Genomic DNA, 19,625 nt, shown 5'->3' with positions numbered 1-19,625 from the left:
GGAAAAAATAAAAGCTGAATTGACAAGTGACAAGTGCATATATCGAGGAGATCGTATAATACCTCCAACAAGTATGAGGGAGAGAATTATGAACATTGCACATGAAGGTCATGTGGGCAGAAATTTAACGAAGAGAAGGGTGAGAGAAGCTTATTGGTGGCCTAACATGTGGGGTGAATCGGAGGCTCTAGTCAGAGATTGTACTGCATGTGCAGTAGGCGATAAAGGTAAATCAACACGTCACACCATTGCAGCCAGTAGAAAATCCCAGTACAGCTGGTATTTTACCGGCATGGACCAAGGTGCTAATAGCACCTTGGTCCACCGCCGTCCGTGTAATGAGGCCCTATGTATATTATTGAAAACTTTGAGAACCATCAATGCATGGACCTATGGGAGCATACACACAAATGGTCTATACCATTACCAAGTTCATGTATCCTTTTTTTTGTATGATGTTCAAGTTAAGAAAATATTATAGTTGTTGCAGTTATAGTAATGTGTGGGTACAACCATTCTAAAAAAAAAATATGTTGTGTAAATAATTACAGGGGGAAGGATGTTGTGATGTTACATACACTTGTATTAGGTACACAGTTCTATGATCTATGATGTACATACGTTCTGTAACCCTGACCACAGATTTGTGTATGGTTCCAGAATGTTGATGGAACCATACACGAAGATGTCGCATTGATGATGGTTGGCCTCTTGGGGGCTCCTCCCGAATAAACTCATAAGTTATACATTACTATCGTATTACTAGTAATTCATATCATATACTTCCTAACAGCACCCACCGCTTCCATGGCCTCGAGCTGCCTGGCATGGTTTCCCAACGCTTAGTGGAGCGGTCCTTGAGCGTTTTTGCTTTAAAAAGCTTACACGCTTTGCAGTTCGCCTCGGGGTGGTCCCTCAGCAAGCAAAGTTTACAGGTGGTGTGTTTGTCAACCCAAGGGTACTTGCGGTTGCACTTGGGGCAAGATTTAAATGGAGTACTCTCCATATGCACCTTGTGGCAGCGGGCTTGTGTGTGTAGGAAATAATAACAAGAGTGTAGAGTATGTTTTCACTCCCCACTCTCCCTACTTGTAGGGCCGAGGCCAGAGGCCTTCCGAGGCCCAAAGTCCGTCGAGCATCTCTCGACGGTTGTTTGTTCTTCGGACCGGCGTCGATCTTCGATGTCTTTGACGTGGGAGTGGAAAAACGGGGAAATTAAATTCGATTTTTAGCAAAATGGCTGAAATCCAGGGATCTCCGTGCAGTGCTTCCGACAAGTATGGCGGAAAAAAACAATCTGAGGGTCCTACATGCGTGAGGGATCATGGGTACAGTGGACGTCACACTAGGGATAGTATTACTGACACGCCCTGTGTCGACGCCCATTTTTCGAGTTTTGAAAAACAAACTAATACTCTGCAGCTTCCACTAGATGTCGGCCTATGCACAGCATGTGATCTAAGCAGATTCCACAAGCCTCAGAATATATATATATATATATATATATATATATATATATATATATATATATATATATATATATATATATATATATATAAATACACAGTGGGTCATAGTTTAGAGGATGGGGATTTTAGATAAGGGGAATAAGTAATACCCTGATGTGATCGGAGGTGTGAAAGTGGCAGCCTGACAGAGGCTGCCCAGTGCATGGGATCACAGACTGGGTCCATCCTCTGGCCCCTCCTCCTAGGTGGGATTTGCCAGAGAGGTAGAAAGGTTGTGTATGTCTATTCACCCAAAGGGTCTCTCCACAACCCCATTCAGTGGAGGCAGAGTCGAAGGCCAGATGCCTAAGAGGGAAATCAAGCTATATAGTAGGACTGGCAAAAGGCTATAAATGCTATGTTTAAAATTAATAAAAGGTCTATTCATAATATTGTTTTTTTAAAAATAAATAGTGGTCCACATTGGGATCCTAATAAATCCTCTCTGGTGTCTGCTGTCTAAGTGTCACGAGTTTTAACGGTGAGGCGTAGGAACTTGGAGGTATCCCATCTCCTGTTACAGGATGGGAAAACGTTTTTTTATTGTGCAGGTTGCCTAGTGCCCTGCTTCCAGCTGGTGTGACGATTCACAAGGTGCCGTTACTTCTCCCCAAGGGTGAGCCCTTTCCCATGAGGCTAGGGAGGTGCGGCCACTCCCCAATAGTCCCCTAGGGGTAGCTTAATGCAGGAGGACATCACGGGCAGGGAAATTTACCCTCTGGGAACAAAGACGATCACCTGGGGTACAGCCCATTGAGTGTTTTCACTCCCTATCATTCTCTCGACCTTACTACTGTTCAGAACCACTTAATTGAAAGTCAACCCATGTACTGTTACCATACCAGAGATTATCCTTAAGCCAAACGTACTAGCATGAAGAAGAACACAGGAGACATGAAGGTCATTGACTGTGCTTGCATCGGTACGAGGTGGCCCAGAGGAGACATAAGGAGTCAGTAGTTAACAGAGACAAAAAACGTTTACAATCTGCATGGGAGGAACTCAATACGATGTTTAAAAAGGAACAAAGGACTAGCAAATGTGTCAAACCCAGCTGTGTCAACCACAGCCATGTGAAACACCGCCAGCTCTGGCAGCAAGTGTGGAGGTGAACCAGCACGAGCGGTACAAGTGCTGCTGAAGGACTGAAGGGAAGAGGACGCCAGTGAAGTGCAGTGGGTTTCCTCCTCGGGTTCTGCAGGAATGAACCTCGACAGAAGACCAGGCAAGAGAGCAGAGCCATGGTACAGACGAGAGACGTAACCGCGCAGCCAATGGAGCGACGGCAGTGAATCAGCAGAGCCCAAGAGAAGACCTGCAGTCCCAGGAAGTACCAGTGACATACCATAATCCCACAGAAGGTAACGGGAGGTACGGGAGAACCAGAAGGGACATGGGGATAGAAGGAAGGCTGGTTCACAAAGCTTCCTCTCTCATCAGCAGTGGGGAGCTCGCACTGACTATAACCAGAGAAGGGTCTAAGACCCGAAAATAGATACCAAGAACATTATAGGATATCTTCCAAAGTGGGAAAAGGAAAACCACTGACCACCAGAGAAGGGTTCTGGGACCCCAAATTAGTCACTAAAAGTATTAGAGGAAATCTTCAATGTAACAGTGAAGAAAAGAAAACCACTGACTACCAGAGAAGTGTCTGGGACCCGAAAGCAGACAGAGAGTACTGGAGGAAATCTTCCTTGTCACAGTGGGAAAGAAAGAACCACTGACGACCAGAGGAGGGCCTGTGACCCAAGAGCAAATACTGAGAAGAAACTGGGCAAGCAAGGAGATGTGTTAAATATGCCAGGGAAAGGGAACCATTCCCCCTGGCCTTGTTGTGAACTGTGACAAGAAATACCAGGAAAATTGAGGCATACTCTGGGTCCCGAATTGGGAAAAGTGCTAGGGAGGTCAGGGGAAGGGAGTCATTCCCCTGGCTGTTGGAAACTGTGAAAAGCTACACCAGGACAAGGTAGCCATTCTTCTGGAGGCAAACTTTGGATAAGGGCTGTGTGAAACCCACAAGCTTGGGGAAGCGAGGCATTTCCCCTGACATTCTTAGTCCAAGAGAACATTCTTTTTGGCGCTATCTAGGCAGCAGGAGAAGGGAGCCATTCTCCTGAAGAAGGAACTTTGTTAGTTTATCCTTTAGTTATAGTGTGAGGAACAGAAGTAGGTTGTGACACAGGATGGTGGAGTTTATTATGACAGACATTCTGACTGACCCTTTAGTATTAGTTCCGAGGCCGGGAAACCCCCCCATAGGGATAGATAGGTTTTTGGGCTGAAAATAAAAGTCTATAACCACCACCATGCCACCTTTGAGTCAGCTTCCTTCTTCGTCACCCTTACACTGTTGTGTGGTAAGGGGAGAGCTAAGTGGTCTTTCCCTGACCTGGGAATTAAGGAATGTGCACAAGCCATCAGGCTGAGGATAAGACCACCAGTGCTCTTCTTCATTGGCAGGCAGTATATTATTTAAGGTGGAATTCAATTTAGACCTTTGATGTACCCATTCTGATGGTTCATTTTGATGGAAAATGTAATGTGGATTGTACCACAATTCCACCTTTAGACTGGATTGGCTCATTGCATGTTAGAATTTTCAAGAGCTCCAAGTCCATAAAGTTACACTGAAGTCATGTTATAAAGATTCAGTGTCATTTATCATAACATTAGAATCCTTCATGGGAGCGGTTATCTCAGGAGACTTAGTGGCCTGCACTGGTGAAAGCTTTGTGCTTGCCTTATGCTCGGGAATTGAAAAACTAAAAGAAAGTGCACTAATTAAAATGAAACTAATACCAGAACAGCAATCCTTAAAATCAAAAATGTCATTGATTTCCTTTCACCCTTACAGTGGCTAGTTTATTGGGACCAATGTCAAGTATTGAATATCGAGTAGCCTATGCCAAATGTTTATTCTTCATAAGAAGGTGTTTTGACGACAACTTATTATTCACACTTGCAAAGGTAATCATCTTCAGATTCACAAAGCATAAACATTATGTACTACTTATATGCTTCTTGTCCAACAAGCCATCATAATTCTGCAAAACGTCCTCACTGCAGCTCAACTTTGGGGCTCAAGAAAGCATTTTTTTAAAGTTAAAATTGAAAAAGTTAATAAAAACACAAAAACCTCAGTGCCACTATATTGCTCTCTTTTAGAGTGAAGTAGAGAAGGTTCACAGTTCTTTCCAGTGTTGGTAAAACATTTAGGACACTCGAGTCCCAGATCATTCCCTGATGGTTTGACGTTAATGTAGTACATAAGGAGATGCACAAACTTATAAAAACAACACTGGTCAGCAAATATGCAAGCCATCGGTCACATGTGTCTTTTACAACATATTCTTCTAAAGGGAGGGATTTTCAAAGCATATATTATCTGAAGTTATATCAGGCACAGATAGTGAAGAACGATTAGGGATAGATACAGAAAACATACTTGAAAAATGCCCTCACAGCACCTGAGATAAATCAGTCTGAAAAGACTTTCACACTCGCTCAGTAAAAGAGCAAGAACATCTAGGACCTGGGTCTGCATATTGAGGGGTCTTAGTGTGGCACAATCAGAAATTGCAACATTTCCTTACCTCCATTTTTTATCTTTGGCAGCTCCCTCTCCACCAGTTTAAAATCAGAACTTTTAGGAAAGCCTTCAAAGTGCTTGATCAGCAGCCACGACTTGGATACCACCATCTTGTACAATCTGGGGTAAAACATGATGTTACTAGAGCAACTAGAGGGCCTACACAATGCATGCACATCACACAAATAACACACATGGGGAGTATAATAGTCATTACATAAACTTCAAAAATATTTATTTATAGAGACCATTGGACAGTTCACAAATTACATGGGTGGCAATAGTAATACACCTACTTTCCATTATCCCGATCATATAGCAGTCCTATGGAGAACTAGAATGTTTGCATGATTGGTTTTCGGAGTAGATGAGATTACCAATATGTAATTGTTCTGTTTTACACAAGCTATTCATTGATTTACTGAAAGGATTGTGTTGAGGTTTTTAGATCTCGCCTAGAAATCGTTCACACACAAGGTGTGTCATTTCTGTGGGGGCACTTTTTGCATGCAGGTATAATTAGACTGCTTGGGTCACAGAAGCCAGAAATCATCAGAGCATTTAGAGTATATGCACGCTGTCAGCCTAAAAGACCTAAAAGACAGCCATAGAGGACTTGACGAGTGGCAGAAATCTTTGCCATCTGCACTCTCAGGTGAGGTATACCTCTTGAAAGTCAGGACTAACCTAGAACTGTACATTTTATCAGGCAAATCACTGTCACAAATCCTATTGTCGCTTTCTTTTACCTAACTTTGTATGGTCTTGGTAGTGACTGCTGAATTTTTGCAATGGGGAAAGAGGTCATAGCTATTTTCCAGCACCGATCATTAGTGACTGATCATAGTGAGCTTTCTCAAACAAATGAGGGATCAGGGGTCGTCTCCCTCCTCCAAGAAATGTTCTTAAAATAATGAGTTAAAATGGTGCATTTTCAGTACACTTTGAAAAACATTTGGAAAAACCTATATAGATCCAGTTCTGAGGGTATCATGAATACATGCAAGAGAGGCCAGGTTGCCAGCAGTACACAGGAGCATACAGGGCCACTACTGCTAGTGTAAGACAACATTAGTGTTGGATTTACCCAACATTAGCAATTCTGCAACTGTAAGAACACAGCTATAATGGCTGTGCTGATAAAGGACAGTACTACCGCTGTAAGAACACACTCATCTTTGCATCACCCAGTAATGCGACTCTAGGAGCACACTCTTGAAGGCTTTTTCCAATAAGGCTATTCCTGCCTTTGTTAGAACACACTTAATTTGGCTTTGCCCGGTAATGGCAGTAATGTAACCGAAAATACACACTCATGATGGCTTTGACCAATAAGGCCTCTAGTGCCACTGCAAGATTACACCATAATGCCTTTGCACAACCATGCTAGTACTGCCTCTGTAAGAAACACACGTATCTGGCCTCTGTGAAATAATGACAGTACTGCTATTGCAAAAACACACGCACGTTGGCTTTGGTCAACATGACCAGTACTGTCCCTAAAAATAAAAAAACACACTTTATATGGCTTTGCAAAAATTGCAGTATGTACTCCTGCAGGAACATATTCTGTGAACGGTTTTGCACGAAATTGGCAGTATTTGCCCCAATAAGAACACGGTCATGAAGGATTAGCCCACAAATCCCATTACATTTGCCCCTGTCAGAACCCAATTGTGTTGGCTTTGCCCAGAAATGACAGTGTTTGCCCATGTCTTGTCAAGGCACTGCCCACAAATGCCAGTATGTATCCCTATAAGAAGACACTCATCTTGGCTTTTCCCCAAAACTCCAATATTTGCTCCTGTTACAACCCACCAATACTGTCACTTTTCACACTATGCAAAATGAAACCCCCACTACACCCACATGCTCACATGCTGGACAATTAATCCCAACTAAGGCCTGCCCTATTCACCATGCACATACAAACACAGCAATTGCACATATGGCTCACATTCACAGACACACATTATAGAGAGCAGTATACAGTGGGCAAGACAGTGTGGAAAACCATTAATCTGGGGCAATCCAGGAGCAATATACCAAGGGACAACTATAAATCAATGTCAACCTAGCAGCAATGCTTGCATGCATGGAGTTATTTGAATGATGTATGAATGAGCGGGTGAACGTGCTGTGTGTCAGTATGTTTGTACCAACCCCACCCCTAAATCCAATGACCGTGCTAGATGTAGGGGTGGGGACTACTGAGGGCATGGCATTGTACCCCACAAGTATATGAAGACTGGTACTTAATGTGCATGGCATTTTTTACCTGGCATCAAGGGTAAAGCAAACATGATAAGGATGTATACGTTCTGGCCGTGGCACAATTGTTCGTAGCTAATTGACCGTGGTCAATTCGGCCACAAAGCCAATATTGCCGTTGCCAAAACTGCCCTAAATTCTCCACCTACCCCCCCACCCTACTTAACTTCTTGCCCTCAGTGCATGTCGTGACCCTTCGGCGTCTGATCCGTCCCACCTACGCAGGTCCGATCTGGCGCTGCAGGGTCTGCTTTTTTTTTTCTTTGTCCCCTGCGTTCAAACCTCCGGAAGCAGGGGCCATCCCTGCTACCCCCAAAGGCAAAGGCAATCACTATCAAACATAGTGAGCGGGGGGACACCCCCACAACCCACACTCTCCATGTTTGGTAGTGATTGCCCAAATTGATTGTTTCCAAATGAGCAAATGGTACGAGCTGAATTCGGCCAGTTGTACCATACGGTCAATTAGAAACGACCAATTTGGGTAATACCAATGATAAATGTTGCTACGTGGTGAGACTGGCATACATTGAATGAAGGCCAGTCTAGCCACGAAATAAAACTTCACTTCTTTTTTATTTACCCTTGATGCACAATCAAGTATGTTTAATGTGCATCAAGGGTAAAGCAAACATGATAGGTGTTATTACGTGGCTATACTGGATTACATTGGATGCTCCAGTTCGAACATATATTGCGTATGTGCGATAGCATCTTTTTATGGGCATCAACAGTAAAAGCAAACATAGGTGTGATAACATGGTACACTGTGCTATGTTGTTAGTTTGTGTTATGGCATACTTTACTGGCTGTTAGTCCTTGTTATGTACATGTATTGGCGCTGCCAACATGAACATTTATTTACTGCCATATGTTGTGGGCAAAGGCATGATAAAAATGCATTGAAAAATATTTGTGTGCACTGTTTGCGACTTGTATTTATTACATTTTTAATGTGCTACCATACAAAACCAACTGCAAACTGCCTGGATTTTGACACAATTTTCGAAGAAAGTGCTGTAAAATGTACCATTTATACCCATTATTTCAAAGCTTTTCTCTGGGAAGAACTCCCTTGACCTCTGTTTGCCTCCCGAGGTGTTTTCCGTTTTTCCTGCATATTCGGCACAAACATGTGCCACACAAGCTAATAAATTCACTAGCCGACACGGCTAAGAGATGAGAACACTAACAAACAATCGAAAAGCACGCCAGTCCGTTTAAGAAAATGAACAAAGTCCACAACTAACCAAATAAACCTTGAAAATATCACGATTAAAAAACAAATGCAGCAAGCAAACATAGGGACTGACTACCTCAAACTTAACAGGTTATGAAGCTAGTCTTTTTGATTGAAAGCCTACAGTCAGAGCGTGTCCCTCATGAGCCACACCGGGGAGGCATCAAGTACAGCCAGTGAATTTACAAAGGTTTAAGACTCCATTGCACTGTATGGAAATGAATCTCGTGATTTCTATTTTTGGAAATCCTGAATGCCTAATTGGTATTGGCCCTCGCAGATTGAGTAGCCATGCATCTGGCCACCATCAGAATTGGATTTCAGTTTCTTGCTCTTCCGAAACTCCAGTGGATCAGGCAACCTACAGGGATGGCTCATCCTTGGCAATATGACTCTTAGGACTCTTGCATTCTAGGATGCAGCAAAGCTGGCATGGGGTCATAGGCAGGTCCACACATAAGCAGGGGTCAAGTCCTAAAAATTAAAGTGGGGGACTCATCAACAAGCGCAATGGGATGTGACAGACAGAAATTAGCATATCAAGGTGAAATATACACATTTCATTAAATTGGCTTTGCATAACCACCCAAATTGAACAGGAAGAATGGCATTTGCCTTTCATGAAATCAACACACGCCCCCTGGACATTTCTCGGCGCTTCGAGCCCCGCAGCGGTGAAGCCCGCGGCGGGGCAAGGGCGCGGTGTTTGGCGCCGCTGGTGCTGGGTCCCTGGAGGGACGTTCCCCTTCCTGGTGGAGGCCACGCCCCCTGGACATTTCTCGGCGCTTCGAGCCCCGCAGCGGTGAAGCCCGCGGCGGGGCAAGGGCGCGGTGTTTGGCGCCGCTGGTGCTGGGTCCCTGGAGGGACGTTCCCCTTCCTGGTGGAGGCCACGCCCCCTGGACATTTCTCGGCGCTTCGAGCCCCGCAGCGGTGAAGCCCGCGGCGGGGCAAGGGCGCGGTGTTTGGCGCCGCTGGTGCTGGGTCCCTGGAGGGACGTTCCCCTTCCTGGTGGAGGCCACGCCCCCTGGACATTTCTCGGCGCTTCGAGCCCCGCAGCGGTGAAGCCCGCGGCGGGGCAAGGGCGCGGTGTTTGGCGCCGCTGGTGCTGGGTCCCTGGAGGGACGTTCCCCTTCCTGGTGGAGGCCACGCCCCCTGGACATTTCTCGGCGCTTCGAGCCCCGCAGCGGTGAAGCCCGCGGCGGGGCAAGGGCGCGGTGTTTGGCACCGCTGGTGTTCGGCGCACGTGGAGGGAGGCACTCCTTGTATTGGCCATCGGTCGGGGGCGACAAGAAAAGTAAGTGCAGACAAGCGTTTTGCGCCTGGGCCTGGGCCTGCTGGTGTCTTCTTACTTAACGGCGTAGAGTCCGTGAAAACCTGCTGGGGGGCCGGACCCGGGACATCAGCACAGTCCTCTACTGGTCAGTCCTGAGGGGCTCCGTCATGTCCCTAATAAAGTCCCTGAGGTCCTTTAGAGGTCATGCTGCGCCAAGGAAACCGGCTACGAAATCGGCTGGCTCCCTGCCATCCCTGCCATCTACCACGTCATCTACCCTGCCCACGTCTTGCTCTGAGTCCTCTGGGTCCCAGCCCAAAGCCCCCGAGTATACACTAGCAAGAAAACTTCTGGTCATCAAGAGAAGTAGACATCAGGGTGCAACCGAAAAATCTAGGCCCACAGCTAAGCCCCATTCCGCGGCCTCCTTATGTTCTGACACTGACTCTGTATACCGAGAGCCTATATATACCGTGGAGGACACGAAAGCACCCACCCCAGGAACGGAATGCGGGGGGGGGCCTTCCAGTAATCTGGCTAACTCCCCAATGCAGAGCCGTAAAGGAACCCTCCCAACTCAGAAGCTCGAAGACACTGTCTGTCAAGAATCTCTGCCTACCGTTTCTGGGAACTCCGAAGCCATGCCTCCGGCCAATGCCTCTGGCACAGGGATAGGGGGGGTTGGTGATGTGTCAGCTCTTCCTTTTGCATCCCTGGCACCTGTTGTTTCTGCCACCCCCCAACTGAGCTCGCCCACTGTAAGCCCACACTTGCCACCTGTTCTCTTACCTACTTCGGGCCCTATTTTCGTCTACTCACCCCCAGCCACAGCTGCTACCACTTTGGGTCTATTGGACATAGAAACTACTGGAACAACTGAAGATAATCTCCCGCCTATCTCCACCTGTAGCTCATGGAGCGAGACTTTACTAGCATCGATCTCAGGGTCCTGCTCCTTTTCTCATCCAACCCCTTTCAGGGCTCCCGAACCTGCCACCCATGGAAGCTATTCCTCCATCGCTCCACTACATACTATCAGCTGTTGCTCCTGTGCTCAAGTGCTTTCTGAAATTGCAATTATTAAGAAATTGCTTTTGGTTCTGATTGATGCCCGGGGAATAAGAGGGGAGAGGAAGGGTGGTGGGGACCCGCCGGGGGAGTCTTCCAGTTTGCCCCCAGATGGCAAGGGACTCAACCCCCCCCAGCTACCTTCAATTATCCCACCCCGCGAACGGACCGCCAATGCATCAATGAGCCCTACTCGGGATGTCCAGCTGATGCACCCTAATGCAGAGAGGGGACACCCCACTGGGAGCATCGAACCAATTGTGATGGGGGAGAATCCCCCAAACGTCCTGACAATCAATCCTCCTAGGGAGAGAGGGAACGGAGCACGTGGCTTCTGTTCAAGGGGGCGCTGCTCCAAGAGTCCTGTCCATGGGGGGGAAAGAACTGCTATGGTTTTCCTGCATGGGGTACCTAAGTTGCCTTTGGGCAGGCGTGAACCAAGGGATGCCCTCTCTAACAAATGTCTTCACTGGCTGCGTTCTGTCGGGAACTGTCCCTTTGTGACCAGGGAAGCGTTGGTGGGGTGCGTTAGACTGGTAGGCGAAGGTATAAACTCCTCTGACTCTGTTAAAATTGTCTTCAGGAATGGTCAAATGGTCAGGGAAGTTATGAGAAGATCTGGGGGTTATGTGCGGGCCCCATATAGTGGGATCACAATCAGCTCGTGCCCCTATTTGGGAGCTGTAGCCCCACTTGGAACTGTCACACACTGTACTGTCCTGTCGGGAGCGAACTGTACTCCTCTGGGTAAAAGGCCTGTGGGGGGCCGCGTCTGAGTGTTAAGAGCGGACTATTATTCTTGTGACCATTTGGTCAAGTTAAGGGACCTTGTGTAACGTAATGGGGTCATTGGGGTTGACTCCTTTTTTCACTATAAACACCTTTTGATCTATGGTGTCGGGTTATGGTGCAAAGATTGCATTTCCTTTTATGTGTTCTGATCTTGTTTATTTTGGGTTTGATGGATTGTTCAAACTGTAACCTGGATTTGTGCTATAATGTGTATTTTGTCGTTTAATGGTTGTTTTTACACATCCGAATAAACTTGTTTGACCTTGAAATCAACACACACAAAACCAAGAGAGGATATTTTCTTCTAATGGTGTTTTTGAAAACTTTAAAAGGTGTACATGTTTTAAACTCCAAGAACCAATACAAATGTTTTCCCTGGGGCTTGCACTACCGAAATGGGATATTTCTCCTTTAGTTGTTTGTTATTTTTCATCAAGTTATATAGTGCAGTGGTGGAGTGTCCGGCCTACAAATCTGCTGACTGCAGTTTGATCCCTGAGGTCAGCTTTAATTCAGAAATTCAAAGAGAACATTCAATGTTTCTCATTTTAGCTGGGGGGACCGAGTCCCCCCTCTGAATAAAGTGGGTGGATTCCGTCCCCCTGCGTGGACCCTCGACTTGAGACCTGCACATAAGTAGTGTACAAGCCAGAGCTGGGCGAGCCCGAGCCCTACCTGGGGCTCTGGCCTGACCTCTCTCTCGGCGTCGTGCCCGCCAAAAGCAGTGGCCAGCCACGAGCCCCACCGGTTGCTCGCCCACTGCTTCCATTAAATAAATAAAAAAAGGACGCACCACGCGCGTCTTTTTTTTTCTTCTCCCGGTCCGACTGCCAGCATATAGCAAAGCAGCGCCGGCTTAGTGGGTGCGCAGTATGAGGACACCCTGCCTTCAGCAGTTCAATGCCACGGTATTAAGTTAGGGTGACCAGACGTCCCGGGTTTTCCGGGACTGTCCCGGTTTTTGGTGCTCTGTCCCCCTTTCTCAAGATTATGTTTCCATTGGAAACTGCAGTGGTCCCGGTTTTTGGTAGTCGGTCTTCGTGGCCTGGAGGCAGGAATGCACAATCTGACACAGAAGAAATTATGCATTTTACAACTTAAGATAGTGTTAGTTTATGATAAATAAATTAAAATATGTGTTTATTTCAACAGTAACACTTAAAACCCCCTTCTCCTCCAACGGCTACTGAAGTGTAGTGCCTTGCCAGCCACTTTCAAGAGTTAGTCCTACTTTTATGATAATTGCCCTGTCCCGGTTTTTCACTTTTTAAATCTGGTCACCCTAATTAAGTTTACATAACACTGAGCTGAAGGCAAGGTATGGCTCGGCACATTGTAAAGAATCACGCCGGATTTAGCATTAAACAGTTTAAAGAAAAGTAGGAGGCTCAGTTCTGTTGTTCGCCTAATACTTAAGAGCCAAACACCACAACTTAGCCCCCAGCTGTTCTGCATTTGTGGTGGGGGGCGGGGCGCACAAATCTCATGCTGGAAGACCTGGGGCCAGCACTGGAGCAAAATCACGGATTAGCTGAATGGAAAACAGTGTTAATTATATGTAAATAAAGATGTCTGTTTCAACATGTTCCCAAAATTTTTTTTAAACTTGCCCATCATTGCAGCTAAAATAATACAGTCAGGTTTTTAACACAAAAATAGTGCATTGTATTTCTGCAGTTTAATAAAACTATAAATCGTGTTTGCTCTCAACCCAACATCTGTGAATTACAGATTACAGGAACACATTTAGGGGGTAATTCATGGATTATTTGTGCCGATAAAAAACGGGATTTGTGTGCCATTCTGCCCGCAAATCCCCATTTGTTAAACAGGGATTTGCGGGCAGAATGGCGCACAAATCCCGTTTTTTTCGGCGCAAATAATCCATGAATTACCCCCCTAATCTTTAAACGTGGGTTGGTGTTAATTGATGTCCCAATAAAGTAGCTATTGGTAACCTCAACAAGCCAGGTAGCATCAGCCACCAAACTGTCCGTAGGCATCAATGACTAATCCCCCACACTAACGTGAGATGGGGGTTTAGATTCTATTAAAGACAAGGAGGCGATTATTATGCATTACAATCTTTACTCTGAAACCACAGCAGCAAAGAAAAAACTTTTACAAACAAAAAAGTTTCAACAACAGAACTAGATAAAGTTCAATGTCAATGCATGGGGAACTCCCCAAACCATCATGGAGGATAGGTCATACCCTGCAGGGGACCAATGAGCAGGGACCCTCCTTTATATATGTCCATTACTCTAACGCCAACCCCTCTTTCTGCAGCTGACTTGCACCAGACGCCCAATGGAACGGTTGAACTGCGTAGCGCAGAGAAAAAGGATCCAGCGAAACCGGAGATCTCAACCTTTCCGCAGCCTGAAGCAATGAAGAAGTTCTTCTGGATAGGACTTCTCACCCGAAATCACGCACTCCAGAACTTGTAACTGCGATCCACACTCCTGAGCAGAACCTCAACTCGTACCTGTAAGAACAACAAGCAAGAAGGGTGGGTGGTTGGGAAGAACAACAAACCAAAGAATGTTCTCACTTGAACCACCTGTGTACATGCGTATCACAATTGTCATATCATATCATATCCAGGGTGGGTGGGAGGGATAATAATCGCCTCCTTGTCTTTAATAGAATCTAAACCCCCATCTCACGTTAGTGTGGGGGATTAGTCATTCTATGACAAGACAGGAGGCTCATATTATGCAAGTTCAAAGCCCTTGCATCTCATTAGTAAGTACAAAATGATCCAATATAATAGATAATATAATAAAATTAAAGGAAAGGTAACATTTTTTAAATGCTTTCATTAAATCAATCTGTTGACCAATCAGAGAATTGCCCAAGACTAGGTTGCCCGAAAAGCTGTCTTATAAGGCAAAGTCAAATCCACTGCAAGAAAAACAGGAATGTGCCAAATCCAGCGTTCCTTACAGGCCACCAAAACCAACTGGTTAAAAGAGGGGAAAACATTGAACAAAGTTTTCCTATACTAATAGGTTAGGACAAAACCATCTGAAATAAACACCTATGTTGTTCAATCAAATATTCAAAACACTTAAATTCGTACCATTTTTGGGGACCTAGAAAGCAAACCAATGAAAACAAACACCTAGCTCTCCTGGAGATAAAGAAAAGTACCCCATCGGGGTGAAAGTCTTATAGGTTCCATCCCATGCATTAAAGGAAGATATCGCATTAGAAACAGGGCATGTCACAGAACTACACTGGGGAACCAAGAGGAAAAGACAAATCTTCAAAAGGGTAAAATGGGAGTAAAAAATCATTTTTATAAATTTTGTAATAGGACAATCCATCCTGAGCGGAGCTGAAAAGCAATAGAATTAATCTACAATTGTCTTCAGACATATGTGTATACTAAGGAGGGAAGTCTTCTGGAGGCAGAAGCAGAATGGAAGAGAGGGCCCCACCTGAGAAGCTAAACCCGTCAAACCGCCAACACGGAGACCCTCAGACCTCCCGAACTCTTGAAGAAGGACTCTGCTACCATGACAAAAGGCAGATATTATAAACCTGATCCTTAAGAGGCCAAACTTGGCAAGAAGAAAAAATGTATCCGACATCCAATCACTACCATTATAGTGATATCTAAACTCCTTTGTAGGTATGCCCGGTGCTTGAACCTTGATCCCTCCTCCCTGGTGATAAATCCCCTAGCGGATCAAAAGTAACCGAAGGAGGACACCAAATTTCCAAAATCTTAGCAAGACTCTAAACTGCAAAGAACTGATCACTAAATGGTTAAACTGAAGGTGTACACCAGAAGAGGTCCAACCTATATTTCAGCCAATTTGCAGATCTTTGAAGCTCACAGCACCCTGAGCTGGCACCTTACTGCAAACAAACTCTTGTGAAAACCCCAAAGGTCCACCTGCCATGCAGGTGACTATGATAATCAAGTCATCAACCAAATATATATCCCAGCACTCTGGTAATCGTAGCGGCAGACACCGTCTGAAAGTTAATGTATAGACTCTGGAACGCATCGTGATAGAGGGTCATAACGTGGATGGGGGATAGTATCACTCCCAGACCCCTCTATCCCACCAAGGGATATTGAGCCTTCCCAAAAGAGGAGAAACCTCCCCCACTTATCCAAAGGAAAAACCTTGCAATCCAGAAAGAAAACTACCCTGAGGACCACATTAAAGCCCCGCTTTACACCGTTAAGAGAAATAAATACCCACTAGCGCCTCTAACCAATCCCCTGACTGGACAGACTCCAGTTAACTTATTGAAATACCAGAGATTAGCACAAAGGAAAGTAACAGACGGGAGGGAAATGCTCAGTGCGAGTCTGCACTGGTCACCCGCCAGAACTCCTGTAAAAAGGAAAAAACTGAAACCATTGGATACTCCCAGAGGTGTAATATTATGATGCAATCTCCCCCAAGGATGGCAGGAAAACTGAAACCATTGGATACTCCCAGAGGCGTAATATTATGATGCAATCTCCCCCAAGGATGGCAGGAAGGGGAATGAGGGGGAAAGAACTCTGGATAATTATCAATCCCCTGTAAATGCAAGGTTGAGAAGAAATCTGGGACCACTGTCCCCTCAAACCCTGAGGTCTGAGTCACTGTATTCATGTGAGGCTGACTGGCCACTAAGGGAATCAGGGGAAGGAAAAACTAAGCACATTGTCCATAGCAAAACAGTACTTATACAGTACTACGAACCCTCAGGTATATGAGTGGTGCTTAACACTACTACGAGCGTTGTGTGGTGTGAGGTGTTCACTTATCGATCTCAGCAGGATAAAAGACTGATGTAGACCTTTCCAAAATTAGGAACCTGTATCAGAACGGTCAGCACGGATATGAAAACAGCACTCTAAAGAGGTTAAGCAACGCTCATGAGGGTACAGAAGCCTGCGTGTACTCCTCGAGCAGAGGAGAAGTTGCAACACACTGTTAGACGGTTAGCTGAACCATAGGCCAAGCTTTGGGAGGAAAAACATGAGGCAGGCGCCAGCAAGTTATTATTTGGCAACTCGTCTAACTGATACCATCAAGTGTTTCCAAACACTCCATCCAAGTAAAACATGGTTGCTCAACTTGTCATGTAAAAAACTGAACGGTTACCCTCGAGCTGACCCTGTCTCCACCAGAAACCAAAAGAATAAGGAATGTCCAATGGGACAAAAGTAGGGGAGAAACGTCCCCACTAAAGAGAGCCTTAAGCCCTACAGACCTCAATAGAGGCATAACGCATCATCTTTATTCTTCCTCATGTTGAGAGAAAATACTGTAGCTTAATCAGCACTGGTATTGGGTGGAGCAATTGAGGTCGGGAATCAAAACCTAAGGAAAGGACTGAGTTGTCCTGAAACTAACTAAGGTAAAGGGTGACAGAATTTTTAACTAAAAGATGAATGATAACACCAGATAGATGGTTAGAGAGGAAGGTACAACCCCATATGGGTCTGTTTACAACCACTTCCACACTCTTTTCTTTAAAGCACTTAATAAATAAAGAATATATAATATATGAAATATATATAAAATATCCAAAGAAGAGGGGTTACGCCCTCACAGGGGACCGAATCCCCGGCCCTTATATAAGCTGATACTCACTGAGCTTTCTGGGCCACTGACAATTCTGAAAAAACGCAAATGTGTTCTAGTCAACACTTAAACATATTGTTTATCAAAGCGTACACTGAGCAAGTGCACCTCAACTGCTCACCCCAGCAGGGTGAGGCAACCAATAGTACACGAGGGAGCACCTCGCAGTAGGAACAAGGCGAAGCCTGAAACCGAGCAGGTTACTGCACGCCTACAAGACCAAACAATGGCGTCAGCCATATGCAGCACCTAAACAAAGCTGCCGACCTTAAGGAAGGAATACACTGAGCAAGTGCACCTCCAACTGCTCGCCCGAGCAGGGCGTGATAATCAGCAGTACATGAGGGGGTAACCTCGCATTAGAACTCAGGCAGAGCCTGAAACCGAGCAGGTTATGGTGCATGCCAGTTAAGGTAATTACCCAAGTTGCCCACTTTAAGGGAGGAAACACTGAGCAAGTGTACCTCAACTGCTCACCCTAGCAGGGTGTGGACACAGCCGTATACAAGGGGACCCCTCGCAGAAACCCCAGGCAACCTTGCCACCGAGCAGGTGACTGCACCTTTCCAGGGAAGATAACCCAAACAAAAGAAAACTGTCAAGTTGAAGGTAGGATACACTGAGCAAGTGCACCTCCAACTGCTCGCCCGAGCAGGGTGTGATAATCAGCAGTACACGAGGGGGTAACCTCGCAATAGAATCAGGCTGAACCTGAAACCGAACTTATGGCACCTACAGTGAAGGCAAAGCACATAACTTAAGAAATAAGTAAATGAATAAATAAACAAAGAAAATAAAATAAAACTGCAGACTGGCAGTGCATCGGGCTCTTGCGCTGGATGGTCAGACTTTGACCTAACAAACCCACAGTCTATCAGTAAACATTCTTTCTTTCCAGCACTAAAGGTAAGGAAATGTGTTGTGTCACCAGGGATACGAAATTACAAACATTTAACAAAACCACATTTTTACTATTAAAATGTTTGTGCTATAATCTTTCTGAAGAAGTCATGAACCGACCAAATGCCCATTAGGAAATCCCTGCTCAACTGAGCAAAAAAGGTGACAATCAAATACCTCCATTGTAAAATACAATTATTTAAAATATAACAATTAAAATATCTAATCTTAAAATATACAAATAAACATGCGCTGCTCGGCCGCGAACCCGGGTCTTCCTGCATGGGAGACCTGCAGCTCTATATTTGAGCTAACTTGGCTCAGTACTGAAACAGAGGCTTTTGTTACAAACATAAGCCACAGGGGCAGGCCGAACCCAAAGCCTGCAGCACCTGGAATCCCCAGGTGACCATAAATCTGTCAAGGGGCACGAATTCAAACAGGCGAAATGAAGAGGGAACAGTGTAAACAACACTGCTCTCGCGCACGCCGGGAGCGAGTTGATTAATGCACTAGAAACACCTGAGTTTACAAGCGCGAGAAATTTTTAAAGAAGAAATAAATTAGAGAGCTCCCTCGAACTCACAACCTCATGGACTGTAGTCCGAAATTCAACCATTGCACCACTGCTTCAGCTGAAACAGGAAGTATGAGCATAATACATATTTTCTTTTTGAAAGACACCAAAATGAAACCAACGGCCGCACGCGGCTATCCAGATACATTGTATCAAATACACAAATTCCTTTATAATAAAAGGTAATTAACACATATTTACCATATAAATAATATATGTCATATTCAAACTAATAAAGCCTACTACTGACAAACAATGTAAGACACAACTGAAAGGGGTGACTTAGCTCTGTGGTGTCAGCAGCAAAGAAAGAGGAGTTGGCGTTAGAGTAATGGACATATATAAAGGAGGGTCCCTGCTCATTGGTCCCCTGCAGGGTATGACCTATCCTCCATGATGGTTTGGGGAGTTCCCCATGCATTGACATTGAACTTTATCTAGTTCTGTTGTTGAAACTTTTTTGTTTGTAAAAGTTTTTTCTTTGCTGCTGTGGTTTCAGAGTAAAGATTGTAATGCATAATATGAGCCTCCTGTCTTGTCATAGAATCTGGATTGTACTGCAATGCACTGGAGAAGCCTCCTCGAGCGTTTCCGGACGAAATTGCTCGCAGGCCAGGTCACGCCTGCGTGTGACAGGAGCCCCGATTCGTATGATTGGCCTGGGAGGGGTGTGCGCGCGTATTGCTGCGGCGTCGCGCTTCCGTCTGGGGCGCCTCATAATGGGCGTCGGGAGTATCTCGCGGATCTCTTTGGATGCAGGCCTGTGTTTCACCCTGGGCCGCAACACGTGGCCGTATT

At 45.4% G+C, this 19,625-nt stretch overlaps 1 protein-coding gene across 1 annotated transcript in view; it reads right to left on the bottom strand.

Moving 5' to 3' along the window:
* Window positions 1-19,625, bottom strand: part of PTGR1 (prostaglandin reductase 1) — a 316,150-nt gene that overhangs the window by 237,991 nt on the left and 58,534 nt on the right. The window contains exon 2 of the mRNA XM_069630845.1: window positions 5,108-5,223. Coding sequence (XP_069486946.1) covers window positions 5,108-5,213 — 106 coding nt within the window. The 5' untranslated portion in view covers window positions 5,214-5,223. The remainder of the gene's footprint in view (window positions 1-5,107; window positions 5,224-19,625) is intronic.

This window comes from Ambystoma mexicanum, chromosome 6q, assembly GCF_040938575.1.
Source record: "Ambystoma mexicanum isolate Mex_15411 chromosome 6q, UKY_AmexF1_1, whole genome shotgun sequence".
Classification (NCBI taxonomy): Eukaryota; Metazoa; Chordata; class Amphibia; order Caudata; family Ambystomatidae; genus Ambystoma; species Ambystoma mexicanum.
Note: the sequence above shows the minus strand (reverse complement) of the source record. Positions and strands in the feature narration are given on the sequence as shown.